Raw genomic sequence first — 21041 nt, forward strand, 5'->3', positions numbered from 1 at the left:
CAGCCTGCCAGTACCTGTTCCCCTGAGACACTGGACAGCAGTGGTGAAACCTTTGGTTCTGGGCAACAAGTGGTATTTCAGTTTAGGCAACCCCTTGGATTCAGCTACTTCCATGCTGATACGGTGCTTGGTCTCTGTAAAACGAGTTCCTTCACAGTACAGGAGAAACTAGTACGAGACAAGAGGCAAAAAACAAGGATATTTGAGATCAAGAGAAACCAAGGAAGATACTGAAAACTGGTGTAAGATAAACATACATCCATGCATGTGCACACACTTCAATTGTCTCATCTGTTCATCAACTCTTGGGCATAAGCACCCCCTCACAACTCATTTGCAATTACCTTTAATTTTACCAACACTCGTACCAAACTTAAGGCGACAAAAAGACAGTCCTAATTGTGGCATTTGGAATGCACAAAATTTAGGAAATCGATCCACTCAAGTCAATTTTAATCATGATTTAAATTACCAAGCAGGATGTCTTGATTTAAATAATCAATGCTAACTACGTTTTGCACTTATATTTTCTGGTTGCTTTCCCTAGAGACTAGTCCTTGGTTCTCAGTTGTAAAATCATTAAAATGCATAGCTCAAGCTCAGTCTTGAGATATTCTAATTGGTAGCTTTTTTTTTCTGTTTTTTCTTTTTTCCCCACACTAATCAGGAGGATATATTAAATATAGTTCATATCCATACAGTCAAGCAATTAAGTAGCTGAAAATACATTCTCCAGATTCTTACTTTTTCTATCTTTGTAATGGTAGAAAATTACAATGCATTCACAATGTTCTAGTTAAGGCTTAATGTTCCACTGCTCATTTTAACAAGCTGTACTGGATAATATTGAAAAAATCACTTTAAATGCACAAAAAACCTCAAAACATTTTAGAAGCCAAGTAATTGTACACTGCATGTGCTGCTATAAAAGCAAACCTGTAAATTTATGAAAATGTTTGCATTCAAAGCTCTAAGGAAGTTAATAGGTTGATTATACCACTGTGTTGCTGCAGTAAAATCTAACATTGCACATAATGAAACAGAGATGTTTTACCCTTGACTTCAAATAATGTCAAAATAAAAAGGAAAAATGTAACTGCAAAAGCATATATAAGTTTGCCATATGTTCTCATAGACACTTTTTGGGAAACCTGTAATTTCACAGATCAATGAACACAGTAACAGGAACTTTCTATCAAAATCCATGGTCTGTGCATCCAAATTCACTCCTCCAAAAAAGGCTCCTTTGCTTATGTGTCTCTCCAGCCTGCCTCAGAAGATGTAGCTTAAGGTCACATAGATTTAGTAATCAAATATAGGCACTTTTTTTATAGGTAAAAAGTAAGTTCAGACAAAATCAACAAGTATTACGCAAGCCTGATCTATAATTATTGTTAAGCTTCTAAACTGTTTCCCAAATGACTTCTGTAACCAACAGGCAAACAGAGAAACTTTTTACCAGCATATCCCAAAAGACCTCCTCAAACAGAGCACGGCTTTTCCTTGACAACGCTTGGAAGTGAGCAGACCATCTCCTGATACATAAGACCACAGTACCACCTCTGTCACCATTTCACTTCTGGCAGTCAGTACCAGAGAAAGAACTCAACACTTACCCACATATATTCAGGGTAATCAGACAAACGTTTTAACCCTTCAATAACCGTATCTCTGTCTTCTTCCCATTTCCTTTTGCAGAAAACAATCTCAAGGAAGTACCACGTCCAACCAATTAGGGGCACATATAGTAGCTCTCTCTTAGCAAGGACTTTGGAACTCTTGGAGAAGGAAAAAAAAAAAAAAAAAAAAAAGAAAGAGACAATCCAAAAATGTCATTTGCTGATTTGTACAATGAGATCAAATACATTAAATTTAGGATGATGAAGAGCCTGATGGATTATATCTGGAAAGTTAAATGCAAGAAACTATGTGTCTGTGTTTTAAATGGACCTGTCACCCCTGCAGATGAAGGGGAAGCCCAAGGCCCCACGTACCCCCAGCACTCCGAAGCGCTCTGTCATGGTCCAGCCGCACAAGAAGTCGATCTCAAAGTTGTGATTCAGGATGATGATGACGTGTTCCTTCCCAAAGGTGTTCACCGTGGCCTCGTCTGAGAACAAGGTGCACTCTGTGCCTGACCACCATTCCAGCAGCATTACCAACTCTAACAAACATGGTGAAGATGGGGAGAGGTGTTAGGGGTGCCCCTTGCAGAAAGCCTCAAGCCCCATTCAGTGCCCAGTTCCTTCTGACTCCCAACACTGTCACCTACTCCAACCAACCCAGCCGAGATGAAATGAAAGCTTGGATGGGTACAGACCAAACGACATCACCATCCTTAAGTAGTATTTAGAGGCTTTAGACATATGCATTATGGATAATTTCAGCAAATTTGGGCATCTTATTATGAATGTGAAATTTCATGATCACTGGGAAAAAAAGCCCAAAAAGTTTGTGCCTGAAAACAGACAGTGAAGCTGCTTATTGCTCCATCAAATGAGTACAGTTTCTCCCAGGTGGAATACAAATTATGCACAGATGCAGCCTAATGCTTTTACTCAACATGAAACAAGCTCTATGGAGGTAAACAGACCAATAAAGGTCTTTTAAAAGGATGCAGCGCCATAGATCTTCTGCAAGAGGTTTTAATATTAGAACAAGGGCTGTAATCATTCTGTATTATGATCACAATACCCAAACAGCAAACAGTTGAGCTAATTTATCAAAATACCTAGGCAAAGACAGGGATGGTAAATTGTGTCTTTTACTGCAAAAGAATGAGTTTTTTTCCCCGTTTTCTCCAGCTTTTTGATATTGTAGCACCTCTTACTCCACCCCGAACATTTCCTTTCCATTACCCACTCTTATTTTCCACTTCCCCTTTTTTCATCTTAAAAAACCCTTCCACTTGAATTCAGCATGCATTGACTGTAGTTGCTATGGTTAGCTTATTTCTCTCATTTTAGAACATCGAGGCAGATGGAAGACATTTCTTCTACCATGGGACAGCTATAAAAAGTATGAGAATAGTTCATTCTCCCAGCAGGAAGATTTGATTCCATGCAAACTGTAGTCGTTGGTATGTTCTCATTTCAATGAGATACGGATGCAATCAAAACTTGTTTGCACAAATATGACTGTTAAAAAGTCCAGCTCTTCCCACATAACTACAATAAACTTGCAGGGTCAAATCTGGAAGGTGTCCCCTCAGTTCCCTACATCAGGTTCTGCCAGGAGTTATTTCAAATTTCCCATTGGGAGGCCCTGGCTTTCCAAAACAAGGCAGTGTCTTCCTTGGGCTTTCCAAAACAAGGCAGTGTCTGATCAGGATCAGACAGGGTCATCTACCCATTCTGCTAAATAAGAGTGGGTCCAATTTTGCACCACATCAGAGAGAAGACAAACACAGTATTTAGGTGAGTGATGGGGAAAACCAGTCCCGATGTGCTGAAGATATAGAGCTTCTCTAGCACTAGATTTTTCACTCATGACCACTTACTCATCCACCAGGTTATTCCCCTATATCACTTTCAACACTTGCTCATTTGGAAGCATGACAAAGTTTTGCAACTTGCTCATTCAAGAGAGCTTAACCCTGGTCAGCTGGAATTACAGCAGAGGAAAGACAGAATTGTCTTGTTCATTTACAACAACTACAGGTTTCTACTGTCACTTCCCAGCTTTGTCTCCTTTGTGATCACTTACCTTCCTTTCTCTGGTTATCCTGGCTCAGTAAAAGGGGAAAGAGGGCAGCAAGAGTGTACCCAGTGAGAGCACCTGCCAAGCAGGTGGCCAGGAGAATGCAGTAGTGGTACCAAACACAGTGTGGTACTTGGAACGACTTTCCCTTTCCATTGCTGTCTGTGTACTAAGGAGGAATATCTCCAGTACCTGCTACAGCTGCTGCACTTTCTCATCAGAAAATACAATAAACTGAGTGTGTTTCTTTTTCAAAAATCAGGAAAAAAATCTTCAGAGGCAGGTGTGGATGTCTCTCTGCAGAGCATTTCATTTACCATTCGCTCTGAAATAGTGGAGGATTTGCCAGAGTTCATACTGAGAGAGGAGGGTTGATGAGCCAAAGAAGGAAAATGAGGAAACAGATTGTCTTTTACAAGTGTACTGATAAATGATGTAATTATAACCAGGAGTGGGCTCACTTCCTTTTTTTTTTTGCTGTGTGGGTTACAGCTACTTTGCGTGGCACTGATCCCACTGATGCTACAGCAAGCACATCTTTATGAATGATGGGATGGGAAGACTCACACTGCCAAAGATATTTCCTATACAGGGCAAGCAACACCTTGCTACAACCAGCCCCTGTGGCTGGGGTTCCCACACACCAAAGCCAGGTACATTTACAGCCTCACAAGCCACCCACAAACAAAGCAGACAAGAGGCACAGCACATCCCTCAGCTGAAAGTACCAACATTTGAGAGATTATATTTGCAGCTGGACCAAACTAACCACGCTGCACTCTCCAAAGGTGTGAGTCATCTGAAAGGAGCTGATGTGTGAGAGCATGAATTGCACACTACCTGTCACGAATTGCAAAGGATTGGGGACAGAGCCCAACAGACCTTCTTCCCTGTATGTCTGCCACCAACACTGGATAGAGTCACTCTCCCTCCCCTTCAGAAGCTGTGCTTTGTGTATTTGGGAGGAGATACAATAAGAATAGAGCCTGGTTTTCAGTACATAGCCAGATACACAATCACCTGTGTATCCACCCCTGCACACTGATCCTCTGCCAGGTGGGCAGAGCAGCTTCTCTTACAGACAGCTCTGACATGAACATCCTCAGCCTGAACATATAAACAGCTTGGAGTAAGAGAGCAAAATGTAGCACCCAGAACAGAACACCAACCTACAGGTTCATGGCCAAAAGGCTTCCCCATAGTGACATATATTTCATTATGAATAGCAACATTTGAGCTGCTGCATTTACATGGCTTACTTAATTTGGTATAAATCACAATTGAAGTGCATATTCTGTCAGCTTTTCCATTACAGGCCATCAGCACTCTGCAATCCCATATAACATTTGCATTAATTTTCACAGTTTAATTTCTCAATGAGTTAATTTATCACAGGCTATACACTGGGGGCTATTCTGGGTACAACCCAATTATCTATTCAGCTTCTCCAAACCTCTCTGAACAATAGTGTGGGTTATTTCAGTGTTTAGAAGACCTGAGATAGCAGCATTTAAAATGTGATTTTTTTTTAATACACAATGCTAACTTGTAGAAGGTTGAACCTACAAGCCTTAGAGGAACAAGCAGCTCATATCCTGAGAAACACAAGACTGTTAGTGCAACAATAGTTTTCAGGAAGGAATTAGATTCTAGATTATTAAAAGCACATTAGGAAATCCTTACAAGCAAATTAAATATAAAAAATCCCATACACCTCCACTCTGCTCCAACCAAATTTTAAGTTCTCCTCCAACTAAATTTTAAGTTTCTCCTAAGCTATTCCATTACAATACCTTTACTCCTGACAGCTTGCCTGCCACTCTATTTAATTTCCTTTCTCCTGTACTTCTCAGGCAACATTCTCAGTAGGCACAGCAAGGACAAGAACAAGGTTAAAAAGAAACCAAACTAGACACTTTGGAGAGGTTTTGTTGGTAGTACTTCACATCGATGACTTATGAAATGTGGGTGCCTGTCAGTGGACTGCTCAACTGCAATTTCAGTACTGACTGTGGTGACTCATTTAGCCAAAGTGGGAGTTGGATGCTGAGCTGAGCACTAAGGTAAGTGGCCGTGCATAGTGGGAGGGGATGGAGAGTGGAAACCGATTAGATGATTCACTGCTGAAACAGGAGGTGACATTTGGGCTAAGGAGCCTTCCAAACACTCATTTCAGAAATCAAACCCCCTGCTAAGCTCTGTGAGGAGGGGAAAAAAAAAAAAAAAAGCCATCCACGGGGAGGAAGTTTTGCAAAGGTCTGAAAGAGGAGAGCAAAGCAGTTGAACTGACTGTCAAGCTGACCCACAGGCAGAAGAAAAGAGTGACATTGCTCCCAAGAGGAGACCCTGGCATCAGAGACAGACATTGTAGCGTGTAAAAGGACTCTGGAGCTGTCACACAGTTCAGCTACATAGACATCTACACTATAGACTCTAAGACAGACCACTCCCCCTCCAGAGCATACAATCGACTTGGGCTCCTGAGTGGTGAATATCCCACGTGCTCTCAGTACCTGAGCCAGTCTCAGAATTCTCCCTTTCCCTTCACTCAGCACGGGCTCTGATGCCGGATGAAGATGGCACTGAGACAGAATCAGCAATTCCTATCAGTCCAGATAGAGTTGATGGTGGGGAGGAGCTTTAATTCCCACTTTGTTGAATGATAGAGTGACAATATATATCAGCCCCTTGACTTCTGTGTGATTTCCCAATATTTCAGAAAAAAATGGCTGTTTTGAACTGCCCTGAAAGAGTCGAACATCTAACCTATCATTTCTCTCTCTCTCTCCTCTCTGTGTGTATCCATATACATAAGCATACACATTTTCCTGTGATTAACAAAAGCAGAAAACAGGAAAACCCTCTCCCCTCCCCACGCCCAGCCCTCACATCCCCTTCAGGCATACTCACGGCTCCAAAGGGAATAGGCAAGGCGACAGTTTACTCGGCGATAAAACTGCTTGTTTATGGGCCAGAGGACTAGCGTGCATAGTTGAATGAAGTTAATGATCAGTCCACTCACAACAAAGACGAACCCAATGAGGAGGTGAACTATGAACTGGGTCTTCAGAAAGGCAATGAAGCCCATGATAACCACTCAGAAGCGTGAGCAAGGACCGTCACTCAGAATAACTGTCCTGAAAGAGAAAACAAACAAACAAAAGAGTCAAATGGAGTGTGGATTTACAAGCCCTGAGGAAGGACAAAGCAAAAGCCATGCAACAGTCCATGCAACTTCAGCAAGAAGAGGCACTCAGCCCAATAAACACTCTGCTCTCCAAGCCTGCCTCATTCAGGTCCTAATAAACTGGTGACGGGTGCAAATCGCTTCCAAAAATAGGAAGGAATCATTATTTACAATTCACAGCCCACCAAGAAGATTATTGTTTGCTGAAGACAAATCTCACACCTCCCTTCAAACAAAGATCACATAATTGGATTTAATGCTGGGAGGAACACAGAGCCCTGCAGTCACAGTGAGCCGCTGAGCCCTGATGGGTAAACAAGCTGCACAGCGACTGCTGTACCTTCAGAGGTGCTGTCCCTGAACTGCTACAGCAACCTCAGCCCTGAAAAGAGCAGGGCTGGTCACACAGAGCATCAGTCCGGCAAACACTAAGGCATGGAAATGGAAATTAGGTATTCCCACACCCAAACGCCATGCTGGAGCAGGTTTAATAACTTCTCACTTTGTCAAGCCGCAAGTCCATAATCAAATATACCAGCTAGCATGGGGGGGTGGAAGTGGAATAACAAAAAAGCCTTAGGTTATGTAGCAGTACAAACTTGATCTGGAAAGGGCTTTGACACAGAATCTTGATTCCACTAAATTAGCCAGAGCACTTAACTTTGAGCACATGCCATATTTATAACAGGTGCAGAAACAGCAGAAAGTCACAGGAACTTAGACAGAGCCTGATTCACTACAAATCCTATCAGCACAAAGTTAACCCAACAAAATGTATCAACCAAGACACCAAACTGAGTTTATTCCAAACTCTGCGTTATCTGGCACTGGCCTTTTTGACCTGTGGATACTAGAAGTCCTATGACAAGGCCAACCAGGCTGTCGAACCACAGCCTCCAATTCTCACCCAAAAACCAGAAGCATGACCCTGATTTTCTGCCACAGCCAAAGCTTGCTGACAATTTTCTTTCTCAGCTTTCATAAATGTTGCAAATGACCAGATAAACCAGCAGATGGTAACAAACACTTTTCACCAGTCAAGCATCCGAAGGTGATGTGGACCCCATGTCCAAAAATAAAGTACCTGCCAGCTGTGAGGAATCAAACCCTTTTCACCTGCCACCTGCTTATAGTATGCTGCTATTTATAAAACTGTACAGCAATTTTACTTGTGAAAGCTTGTTTTCTACCATCACTTCTACAAATCAGGTACTGCCTTTCAAAGCACAGAGTATCTAGTTTTTGCACAATTAGCATCCATTTGCATCATTAGTAATCTACCCACTTCAGAAGCACATTACAGGGGGAAAAAAACATGTTTCAATATAGCCAATATTGTCTCTACCACAGAAAGCAAAGCAAAGCAAGTTGAATAATGTTGAAGCTTATGATAAACAATCTACGTTCTCCCAGTGTTTTCGGGTAAGAATGAAAGAAACATTTCTTCCACTAATAAATTACTTTCAGAACAGCTGTTTGGAAGCAGAGACTTCTGTTTAAAAAGAAACAAGTGGAACCCTCCTTCCTCCTCCCTCCCCTAAAGGTTGCAAGGCACAGTTGTCTCACACAGCCAAAACACCCATGTTCACACATCACTGTAGCCATGGTGGTTCAGTAACTTCCCAACACAGCAATGGGTTCATTTATCTTCTCCACTGGCGTGTTCTAATAAATACTGTCAAACATTATATACCAAGTTCTTCACTTCCAAGACCATTCTCTTCCCCTGGTTTATTGCAAAAGCCAGTTCAAACAAACAAGAAAAGAACAATTCCCTCTCAACTATTTTCTGAGTCCCTACTTGCCTTCTGTACAGCCACGTGAAAGCAGCTTTGCTGATGACTGTGTCTAGTGTCAGACCATGCAAAGGTTGGACTCGATCTTGGAGGTTTTTCCAACCTAAATAATTCTGTGATTCTGTCTATCACAGTCATTAGTGTCTCTCAATGCCCAGCTTGGCCCCTTTCAGACTGGGGCCCAAAGAGCACACAGATGGCACAAGGAAAAATTGAAATGTCAAGTATTGTCCTCAAATAAAACAGTTTGGCTCTACTTCCACAGCCTCTTCATTTTGAGCAAAGTCTGGAGCACTCTGGCATTTGTCCTCACATTAAAGACATTGCGGTGCTACGGACCCAAAAGGGCACATCCCTTTTTACATTGCAGCAGGTTGCTCCTCCAGTTCTGTTACACATGGAAAACAGGATTCATCAGTCTTGCACCGTCATCCTGCCCCACGTGCTGGTCACCACTGAATCATTAAGGTTGAAAAAGACCTCCAAAATCATCGAGCCCAACATCTGACTGATCACCACCCTGTCAACTAGACCATGGTACTGAGTGCCACATCCAGTTGTTTCTTGAACACTTGCAGGGATGGTACCACCTCCCTGGGCAGCCTGTTCCAATGTCTGACAACCCTTTCCAGGAAGAAATTCCTCCTGATGTCCAACCTGAAACCCCCCTGGCACAGCTTGAGGCCATTTCCTCTTGTCCTGTGTGCAGTTGCCTGGGAGAAGAGCCTGAACCCCACATGGCTACAACCTCCTCTCAGGGAGTTGTAGAGAGCAATAAGGTCATCCCCAAGTCTCCTTTTATACATACTAAACACCTCCAGCTCCCTCAGCATTGGGGTAGCCTCCCCAGTGCCGAGTACAGGGGAAGGGTGGGAGCCCAGAGCTGTGTGACCCCGGCTGGTGACACAGCACAGCTGCCCCATGCAGCAGCACCTGGGTTCATTGCACCCCTGTATGTCTGGGGGCTGTGAGCCTGACCAGTCCTGCTACAGGGCAAAGAACAGCAGCCACAGCATGGCTGGTTCCTCTCCAGCACTTTCCTATCACAGTGCTCGCACAATTGCTCTACAAAGCACAGCTGGTTTACTTGCACTTCCTAAAACGGACAACGACCAACTAAATTATGGGTTGGTCTTGTCCAATCCTTCCAGTTTCCACGCTGGATACAGAACCTGCCAGCCTCCTTTTGGCAATCCCTCACTTAGCTGTATTTGACTTTTAAGATAATTAGTAGTTAATCCAGGAGTTCTTCAGTTTTCTGCATTCCTGCCCATGTAGGACAGCCAGGCAATTTAGGGGCAGGGCGACAGGCAAAAGGTGGTCAGCAGCTGTTCTCTTGAATCCCATGGTCAGGCTGGGAGAGGGATAGGGAAATGAGTATTTGCTGGAATGAGGAGAAGCACCACTTCTGCATCTGACACATATACTAAGATCAGCTAAGGGAAGTGTCTAGCAAGTAAACATCTGCCCCAGTCTAAGACAGCAAGTCTCAGCAGGATTAATTTTTTCTTTTTTTTTTTTTTAAGTCTACCCATATCATTTGCATAGTCAAAGACCTGCTGGTGAAATCTTATTTTCACCCTTCTTTTCCTAAAACACTTTGTAACTTCTCAACATTGACCCTTCACCACAAAACCTCCATTTCCTGCTGCAGAGCCACACTGAGAATTGTGGGCAACTTTAGGACTCTCCTGGCTCTCACATCCTCACCAAGTTCCTGCTTTTCACAGCCACACTGCCAGCCAGCACCAGGGTAAAACCCAGCTCAAACGAAAGATGACTTTCATTGCCTTTTAGTGCCTGACCTCACAGGGCTGTTTGACTTCCATAAAGTCAGAGACCTCTCCCCACAGTATTGATCACAGGGTCATAGAATCATTTGGGTTGGAAGAAATCTTAAATATCATCTAGTTGCAACCCCCCTGCCACGGGTGGGGACACATTCCACAAGACCAGGTTGCTCAGAGCCCCATCCAACCTGGCCTCGATTTTCTATATGCCCAGATGAAAAAGTTCTTAAATGCTTTGAATCCTTTGGGGCTCCCTCCTTTATTTATATACATCTCAAGTAAAGGGAAAGGAGGCAGATATCCTATGGTTTTCTTGGTGTGGTAGATTGACCCTGGCTGGATGCCAGGTCCACCAAGGCAGCTCTATCACTCCCCTCTTCAGCTGGACAGGGGAGAGAAAATGTGAAAAAAAGGCTCCTGGGTGGAGATAAGGGCAGGGAGAAATCACTCTGATTACAGTCACAGGCAGAACAGACCTGACTTGGGGAAATGAGCCATTAGAAGGGAGAATGACAGAGGAGCATGATTGCATCAGCCCCATTTCATTAAGAAATCAGCTTAAAAAAAACCCTGATGCACAACATGCACATTACAGCATTCCATGAAACATAGATATTTATGAACTCAAAATTAAAAATTAAGCCATTAATCATTCTATAAGACAGCATATCCACTTTGAACTCCAGGTTTTAATTAATTTATTGCTGTCATGTGTGTACAAGTCCTCTGAAGTTCATCATGTTTGCATAATTTGAGCATGAAATTAGAAACTGCTCCCCTGATTCTAATATTCCAACCCAGTGAGGAATAATGTGTTTGACAACAACAAAAACTGTGCCAGCCAGTACCTACACCTCTAGCCTTTTGCCATGTAGTTTTTCTGAGCATGCCTTTGCCATTTTCCAGCTGCTTCCACTCTGCCACATTTACCTCCACTGATGAAACTAATTACAGACATCTTTTGCACTGAATGTCCTGCCCCCACTCTGATTTCTTCTATTTTATCTACCTCGTAACACTTTTGCTAGCTGAGGAATGAGTGAAATTCTCACAACACTGAATTCTACCTTTTACCATCATATTTTAAAATACTGTATTTTTCACAAGCAGTTTTGTAACCCTCCTTGATGTCTGCATAAACTTGGCAAACCCTGTCTATGAAGAAAGTCTAATGATATTGCAAGTCAGAAGCAGTACATAAAAAGCATTTTGTTGCCCATATGGAGTTTCCTCACCATTTTTCAGAATTCTACAAACTCTGCTCATCGAAAACATACAAGGAAGATTCAAACCTATTTTTCATTCAAAGTGAGATCTTTCTGTTCCACGAGCTGCTTCATGAGTAAGGGGACACATACAATCAGCAGCAGTCAGGATAAATGAAAATGCCTCTTCTCTCAGTACACTTTCTACCCTCCAAATTTCTCTGATGACCCAGCTCAGGCTATTTCTCTTTCAAAACCAAGAAAACCACTAACATAAGTGTGTATTTCCTCATCTCTCCCTACGAGATCAGAAAACACAAGAATACTAAGCAGCTGCTCAAAAGTTGAGGCAGAGATAAGAAGGAAAGATTCCAATGCCCCTCCCTAAACCTGTTTGGCAGATAATTAAAAGTCCAGATCCCAATCTGGATATTTGAGCATCCCCCAGAAGTACCACATTGCCACAGGGGCAGCAGGTTATTTTCCTCCACAATTCAGGGACATGCCACACAAAAATATGTTGAACATCTTATGAGTTGTGCTCAATGCTAATTACATCAGTTACCTCTAAGAAATAATTTTTCCTTGCAGAATACACAATACTTTTGTAGCTAAAAGACAGAAGTGTAGTGGCTACCCAGCTTTTAAAAGTGAAATTATATACTCATAGCAAATAACCCTGATATAGGAAAAATATTCATGAAGAATATTATATTGCATATAAAGAATATAATATTATAATTTATAGTAATCCACTTCCTGCACTGTATCACATCTCTTTCTGGGATGAGGAATTTGGGAGCCTGACCCCCGTGATGCAGAAGTCATACAAAACCAGCAGAGAGAGTATTTATCCAGGGCTTTGCCCCAGACTCCACAAAAGCAACCTGAGGCTCCTGCCCACTCTGCCATGGCGCCACTAAAAGCAGTCTCCACTCAGGCATGATTTATTTTAGAAGTTTTAGTTGAACCACTGGCAACCACAGCTGTCTAAGTAGGCTAGAAAACACAGACCAACAGCAGTGAGTCAGTACAGCAAATTGGGAAATATGGTATAACAACAGCTTTGGTATCCTCTTGAACAGTCTGTACTAGGGATTCTCCAGATAAGCTGCAAAAATAGAGATCTGCTCAATTGCACCCCACACAGCATTACAAACTGTCTACTACAGACCCAGCCTTTTAAACATAAGCACAGGAGAAAGATTACCTTAGTTTCTCACACAGTATAGGTCTAATTTTCCTGCACATGCCTCTGCAAGATCCAAGGCTGATTCAGAGTTCATTAAAAATCCTGCTTGTCACGAATTTTTAAAATTGAAGTGTATGGAAGAGAACCTTAAGCTAAACTGAGGTCACAAAGATCTTTCGAATTGCAAGAACCAGGAATATGATCTCAAAAAGAAAAAATGTTGCTGAGTTACCATCATGAAGTTAGATGAGAACTTATTCCTTGAAATTTTGTCAATCTTGGCTTTGAAACAGCACCACAGCCAGTTTCCAGAAAAGGTCAAGAATGAGAGATTATCACCACTACCCACCTGAAATACATTAATTATTTTGGTCTTGATCTAAAGTCCATCAAGTCATAGAACTTTCCACTAGTGTCAATAGGTTTGGCTTGGTATCTGTAGAGATTTTTGATGAGATTAGTCTGTTTCCTATTGGAACTTCAGCCTTGGGGCTCCTTTTCAAAATGTGGGACTATCAGGCCTCCACTCCTTCCTGATTTTAAAATGTGGGGCAGCTTCCTATCAAGGTACCAAAAAAAAAAAAACAAACCCAACCCCAAAAAACCCAAACAAACAAAAAACCCAAGATAACCACTTGTTTAACTTGTATTTCTGTAGACAGAAGAACAGAGATTTTACAAACAAAGCAAAGAAAAATATTTAAACAACTCAGTGGAACCTGAAGGGGATAAAACAGCTCTCAATACTACACATCACTGCATTTGAGGGTCAGTTTTCCCTCTTCCCTGCCCTAAATGCAGTGTTACTGACATGATTAAGCCTCCTCGCCAGCTGTAGAGAGCACTGTGCTTATGCCACTGCTAGGTATGAAATTATATTTTTCTAACTTCTTGCTACAGTATTACAACTGAAAACACAAGCCATATTAAAATGGCTGTTTCCCAAATTTAATTTCAACCATTTCCTTTTATTGTACTTGGCACATAAAAAAAAAGGGAGAGCAAGTGAGCACAAATTTAATTTCTCCTCAGCATACACCCTTAGTTAACTCTGCCTCTATTTGAACAAATGGATTGGATAACTAAAATGAATTCTCTCTTGCTTAGAAATCTGCTGGCTGCAAGACAACCACCACAAGGAAGCAGAACTGCTTGAAGAATTTCTCTCCCTGCAAGCATCTCTTTATTGACTAAGAAAACAATGATATTTTCATAAGGATTTTCTGCTCACAACAGGGAAACCAGAGGGATTCTGTCATGAGTAAAACCAGCCCAGGCAACTTTGATGCCATGGCTGAGTATCACCAAACCTGACATCATTTTTTCCACACATTTCCGGCCTTCCATACTTCCAAGACATCCCAGGGTTCTGCACCGAGCTTTCCAGTGAAGGCATCCCACTGCTTCAAAACTTGGTTGTGCATGCAATTTGTTTGTATTTCAGGAAGACAAACATTGCCTTGTGGTTTAGTAAACTTAGGATAGCTCCTATTAGAGTCTGTCATTTACAACTGCTTGTAGGTGTTTGCCTGCTGTTTCTCCCCTGGATACACACGCTTGTCATCCTTCAGTCTGCTGCCTCACACTTTTGTTTCAGTATAAACAGCACAAAATTAATTTTCCCTAAAGCTATAATTACAAAACCTTAATTGCATATTAAATTTAGATTAGATAATAATTGCAAATTTGGCAAGTTTGCCTCATTCCTCATAGGTAAAGATGGGTTTTGTGGGTATATGTGTATTTACAGGTACTTGTGAGAGCCCCTATAGAACTCAGCCTTAATAAACCTTGTGTTAAACTTGAATATTACCGATTACAAAGGTTTACCCAACTGCAAGCCCTGAGTTCAAGTTCTTTCTTTTACCTGCTTGCTACCAAGAGTGAAAAGAAGCCACCCTGTAACTTATCTTGCTCCACAAGGCATACAGTTAGCCTGATTTTGAAAACCAAAGGCAGACAGACACACATTACTCCTGGTTTCATCTCTAGTGGAAAGCACAGAGAGACATGAGCCATTGACCCAGGGCAAGGGGAATCCAGACTCCCACCAGCCTGTTGGCACAACAAGACATAGAAGGAACAGGCCTGGCTCTTAGATGGAGTGGGAGAAGATAAGCAAGACTGCAATTTAAAATAAAAAAAAAAAGGAGATAAAACCAGGGGAAAATACCAGCTCACTGCAAGACATTTACACTGAAGCACACGAGCTAGAACACTGTCATGTTCTGTATATTTTAAGAAATAAATAGGAACAATTATCCAGTTTTGCAAATTCCTTGTGGCTCCAGACAGACAGTTAAGCGTGACTCACTCAGAAATGATTGTCAAACACCTTCTGCCAGACTTGTTCCTTCTCTTTGGAGCTTTTAAACCTTCTCCTGGCCCCTTCTGTTTGTTTGAGGGCAGCTATTCTCCCCCCTTTGCCACTTTAGATAAAACTGCCCCAATGGAGAAGCAGGATGCTAATCCTTGCCAGCTCCCCAGTTCCCTATTCCTTCCCTCATGTTATATTCTCCTCTTTCTGTCACACACACCAACAAATCCCCAGGCCTGTGCAAGAGGCCTGCTGGGTGCCACAGCAGATTTGTGCCATTCAATCACTGTGCACAGCATTACAGGCACTGCCTGCCCATCTGCTGTTCAGTTTGTATGTCAACCCAGAGTTCTGAAAAACACTGTCAAACTTCCAGCTCGCACAGACTCTGAGAGCTAAAGCAGCCTGGGAGAAGCTGTTGGAGAACTCGGCACACTCCAGCAGGTCTAACAGGTCCACTCCAGTTCTTCAAAGGACAGACAAATATTTTCTGTCCTGCCAACTGCTCTCTGCAATTTCACTCCCAGTGCAGGAGCAGGGTGTGCTGCCCAGTTTCCAGTGAGGCAGATGCTGCACAATACTGGGATGCAGTACCTGCCAAGCAGTATTGGGATGCTCTTGCATCCCTTTTTTTTTACAGACAGGTTCACTCATCAGTGACATCTAAGAAAGGACTTCACAGAATGATTTGGATTGGAAGGGACCTTACAGGTCATCCAGTTCCAACCTTCCTGCCATGGGCAGGGACACCTTCCGCTAGACCAGGGTGCTCAGAGCTCCATCCAACCTGGCCTTGAACACTTTCTGGGGTGGGGCAGCCACAGCTTCTCTGAGCAACCTCTGCCAGCGCCTCACCACCCTCACAGGGAAGAATTTCTTCCATATATCAAACCTGTTTGAAGCCATTCCCCCCGTCCTGTCACCATAGTTCCTGATGAAGAGTCCCTGTCTGGCTTCCTTGCAGGCCTCTTCAGAGACTGGAGGGTGTTCCACACAACCTTCTCTTCTCCAGGCTGAACAGCCACAACTTTCTCAGCCTGTCTTCATAGGGGAAGCGCTCCAGTCCTCTTACCAACTTTGTGGCCTCCTCTGGACTTGCTCCAACAGTTCCATGTCCTTCTTATGCTGGGGGTACCAGAATTGTGCACAGTATTCCAGGTGAAATTCTTGGTTAGGGAACCAAGCAGAAGACCTTTAGTGAACACAGTACACCCATTCACCCCTGTACACAAGGGAAGGGATACTTGGGAGAGCCAAGAGCCATCTGGAGCTCACTGCACAACCCAGCAGCAGCTCACACATCGTTGAACTTCTGCACTTGCAGTGACCAAAATCACCACCAGCACCACAAGACATTTAAGCAGCTTTGAATGCTCATCATGAAAAACAGGCCAACAAACCTCTTATAGCCACAGTATCTGCATGCTTCTGACTTACTCCCAAAGTTACACCCCAGGCATGGGAAATCCTTTCCTCAGTGACAACACACAGCCTTAGGACGTTGCAGATGCAAAACACATCCCCACAGGTACCTGTTCATTGTCCACTTGCTCGTGCTCTCTGCTGCTCACGACTGACCAGTCTGTGTGCAGCACCACCCTGGTGTGTGGCCTTAAGGTTTCTGGGTCTCAGCTGGCCCAAGTGGGAGATGGAAAGAGTGGGGCAACAGCGTACAGCCCACAGCTGTCCACCAAGATCTGTTCTGATAGCCCCCCCACCACCTCTTCTTTAAACCTCGGGAGATGCTGAGAGACGTCCCTCTCTCATGGAAAAGACATAAATTACTTCTCCACTACTCAGCAGCGGGATTAAATGGCTGAAAACACAGATGCCCACTCCTGCAGCCAGGGTTGGAAAAATCTCCATTTTCCCTGGGACAGAGGGCCCCAGACCTTTGGGCGAGGGTGCAGGAAGCAACACGATTCTCCCTGGAAGGAGAAGGATGGAGGGGATGACCAATTTTAGCCAGGTTTAGTGCTCACAGTGTGAATGCTCTGGAGGTCTTATAGATCCAGTGGGTAGCACCATAATGATACCCCAAACAACGCTCCTCAGCTGACAGCAGGTCTCACTACAGCAGGGCAGAATTCCACGTAGGTTTGGATTTGAAAATCACTTCACTTATACACACACACACACATATATACACACAGATATAAAAACATGCACAGGTCATATCAGCAATCTCCAGGCTAACAGTTATAGGCCCGAAGGAATTTCATTTTTACTGCGTAGTTATGCTGGTATTTGGAGAGAAATGGTCCATAGAAAATCAGCACTGAATCAGAGAAAAGGTGGGAAGTGGAAACCAGGAGAACACGGATTTCATGATTCACAAGTAATGCCACAAGGCTGGGCTGGCCATAATCAATGCTCTTCTCAAATCAGCTCATTTATTCCCCCACACAGCAGTTTAAACACCTATGCAAGTTCTACACAGTATCAGCAATCCCACAAATATGTGATAAAATTTACATTTGGACAGATGCATCAAATTTCTTTTTTTCAGGCAATGTGGCGAGAACACCAAATCTCTTCCCTTCCCACAAAAGGGACTGATGCCAGATGACTTTTTCCCATTAAGCCAAGGCATAGATTAGCCATTACAGAGTAATAATAAGTTAAAATGAACATTTTATATACACTTCTTTCAAAAAGGACAGACAGAGGGAAGTCAGCCCCACACTCATCCTTATAACCTCCCCCTTCAAAGGTTGCCAAACCCAACAATATAAGCAGGTATTGTGAGTCATAAATACAACACAGGATTCTAGTTTGATTTCAAAAAAACACCACCAGACATCAAAAAAGTGAAACATATTCCAGCTACTTAAAGTGATGAGAGAGGACTGAGACCCAAACTTACAAACATGTTATTAATCACAGAAATAGTTACCTTCTCATAAAGCTGGAAAAAAAAGAGCACTTTTACTATTTTGAAAAGCTCAGGACTTTTGCACCACCTGACTTAAAATCATGTCAAGATTTAACCACCAGGAAACCACACTCTGGATCTAGCAGCTCTATTATTTTCAACCTTTCTCATGGAGCAAGTGCTGATATGACATTTTCCCTTCAAATGTAAGCATTTTCAGTTCCTCTTGGAAGAAAGACTTTTTGCCTTAATTACTTCTGGTTTTGATAGAGCCAGCAGGTGTAGTGAGTATTTTCTTCATTTCAGCTAGTTCATTCAAAGTTGAAAACTCAACTGGGAGTTGAAAAAGGAAAGAGCCTCTTGCAGTCTCTGAGTAAAGAACAGGTGGGAGAAAATGAGGTCTCTGAATTTTAAAATGGGCCAGACTTTCCCTGGCACTTATGTCTTGTTTTTTTCCCTTAGAGTATAATTTTGTTCTTAAAGTGAAGACATTCTGGCTGTAGCTGCTCTCTTTAGTGAGAAGGATACTGTTCAGAATGGATTTTCAGAGTAATTCAATATCCTTCCAAAGCCTTCCATTCTTTGTGAAGTTATTATGACAGGCAGTTTGTCTGCACAGGTGAAAATGCATTTTTGTGAACACAAAAACCTGAAGCTACTACAGTTACAACTGGCACCATAAAACAGGATTTGGTCAGATTTATGTCTAGACATCAATAGTGACACTTTTTAAGCATTAAATGAACACTACGGGGAAAACACTAAAAAATATTTTAAAAGTAACATGCTTAGATAGGATGTCATCACCTTGACTCCTACTTTCTAACTGGAGATTAACATCTGCCTAGTATCTGGTAATTAAGTCTCTCATTAGGTCCCAAATTCTAAAGTTTAATCAGGTTAAAAAAAATTATGTGTTTATAAAAGAACCGAGCAGGTTAAAATATAACTATTTCAGGGAGAAATTTTGAGTATTTCTGGTTTTTGATGCAGGGATTTACAATTTCACAGTAGATTTGCTGAAGCATCCTTTTCTGAATCACCTGCTCCGATTTGTACAATTCCCAAGGGGTAAAAAATTTCAGAGTGCCTTCACCCTCCTTGAAGAGAATTTCACTGACAGCAAGGGGCCAGAGCACTGGCAAGCTAGCAGCTAGCTGAAGTGGCAAATAACAAATAACCTGGCACAGTGACTCCTTTAAAATATTAGGACTTTTTTTTCTACATAGCCCAAATAAATTTCACTAACGCCAATAATCTCTTCAGAAAACGGCGAAGGGTTTAAAGAAGTACAAGTTAAATATTGTATAAAAAAGGCACCAATTGGAAAACATTGCCTGTTTCCAGATGAGTGAATGGTTTCCCCAATGACAAAAGTGCACCCTTCCAGGTGTGCCTTGCAGTCACTCCCCTGAATGGAGAAGCAACTTCCAAAGTGAGCCTTACAACTGCAAGACAGAAAACCTGAGGCATGACACTGACACTCCTGGGGTCAAGGGTAAATTCAATCCAAGAAGTGCACAGGGAGAGCACAAACCTCCCTCAAAACAGCAGCTCCCTCACATTCCTAGGGAGCCAAGGAAGGGGAGGATGCCCAAACCTGATTCAGAAGTGCTCAGGTAGCTAAGAGAAAGGGGAAGGTATCAGCCTTGAAATGCAGACAGTTAAAGAGCTGAGAGACTGAGGATAAGTACAGGAAGAGAGGAGCACAAACATCACCACCAGACCATGATCCCCCTGAATCCACAACATGAACAAGTCTTCCATCCATCACTCTCCACCTCCATGCCAGTATATTTAGCATGTTATTTCCCTCCCCTCACTACATGCAACTACAGGAGTTATTTATATGCCAGAAGAAATCCTCATCACTTTAATTCCCCCCCACACTTGCTGAATCCACAGAGTAAAATGACAACCTGGTGTTCTGACACCGATCTTACAGCTACCTACTACCATGCCACATAGTTATTATCTCTGCTACAACACTTGGACTTAGTTAGGCAGGAGGAGTTTACTAATTGCTAGAAAAAAAACCCTCTCTAAACTGGTTTATTTGTTTCCTAACACGCTGGGCACAGAAGGAAGCTGCATCCATAAACACACACACACGTCACGCTGGTGCAGCTCTGCTCAGCTCTGCCCTGCACATCGGCTTCCTTCCACCAGACATGCTCCCAGCGGACGAGCAAAGCAATCACTGGCCAATCCAAAAATTTCTCAGATGTATCAAGAGGGCAGTAAACCTAAAATATCCGTGACTTGTCTCATCTCCTTCTCCACGAAAACATCTATTTTCAGATGCGCAGCTTCTATAATGGATCTCTCGAGAACAAAGGTTTTGTTTTTAATTCTCCCCTCGCCATGGCAATACATGTACCAAGCAGAAAGATGGTCTACTTAGTAAAGTGCACTTGATGCTATTTTTGAACTCAAGATACAAAATAGTGTCCTAATGGTTTGCAAGTTTTATTTTTTACAGTACTTTCACAAGAATTGAAATACCCATCAATTTTCTGACATTGCAAGCCGCTTCCTCCATTGTGTTTTCTGCTGAAGAAGTTTTGAACAAGAGCTATTATACTTCAAGAACAACATTTTTTATCCTGACATTTCATTTCATACCATCATTTCTAGTTAGTTTTCTCTGCAAAGCTTTTCCCTCTCCTCTGTGTTAATGAATTCTTGATATCTACACTCCGATGGCATTTTTGTCATCCTACCTGCTCCCATATACACAGCCAGTTAGTCTCCTCAACCCTTCCCCGGATGACAGCTCCTGTGAGCACTTTACGATCTTTGCTTTCTCAAATTTTTGCTTTCAGCATCTCGTTTTATAAATAAATGGGGCTGTGTGAAAGCAAACATAATACGTATGTGAGAGTGATGTGAGAGAAATTATCTTTGAACAATTACCAGTGAACATATATTTCAGACTATAGGACAAGCAGGAGAAGGGGAATGACTCCAGCTGCTGATG

General features: G+C 42.5%; 1 protein-coding gene across 4 annotated transcripts in view; it reads right to left on the reverse strand.

The window, feature by feature from the left end:
• Positions 1 to 21041, reverse strand: part of AGPAT3 (1-acylglycerol-3-phosphate O-acyltransferase 3) — an 89436-nt gene that overhangs the window by 13498 nt on the left and 54897 nt on the right. For 3 of the 4 annotated variants that reach the window (XM_027688840.1, XM_027688837.1, XM_027688838.1), the window contains 4 exons: positions 6610 to 6836; positions 1995 to 2164; positions 1617 to 1778; positions 15 to 168 (listed from right to left, as the gene is read on the reverse strand). In XM_027688840.1, the coding sequence (XP_027544641.1) occupies positions 15 to 168; positions 1617 to 1778; positions 1995 to 2164; positions 6610 to 6787 (664 nt within the window). In that variant the 5' untranslated portion in view covers positions 6788 to 6836. Of the gene's footprint in view, positions 1 to 14; positions 169 to 1616; positions 1779 to 1994; positions 2165 to 6609; positions 6837 to 16523; positions 16536 to 21041 lie in introns of those variants that run through there. The other variant, XM_027688839.1, reaches the window with a different exon arrangement.

Source organism: Neopelma chrysocephalum, unplaced genomic scaffold (genome assembly GCF_003984885.1).
Source record: "Neopelma chrysocephalum unplaced genomic scaffold, ASM398488v2 Primary Assembly neopelma1_76, whole genome shotgun sequence".
NCBI lineage: Eukaryota > Metazoa > Chordata > Aves > Passeriformes > Pipridae > Neopelma > Neopelma chrysocephalum.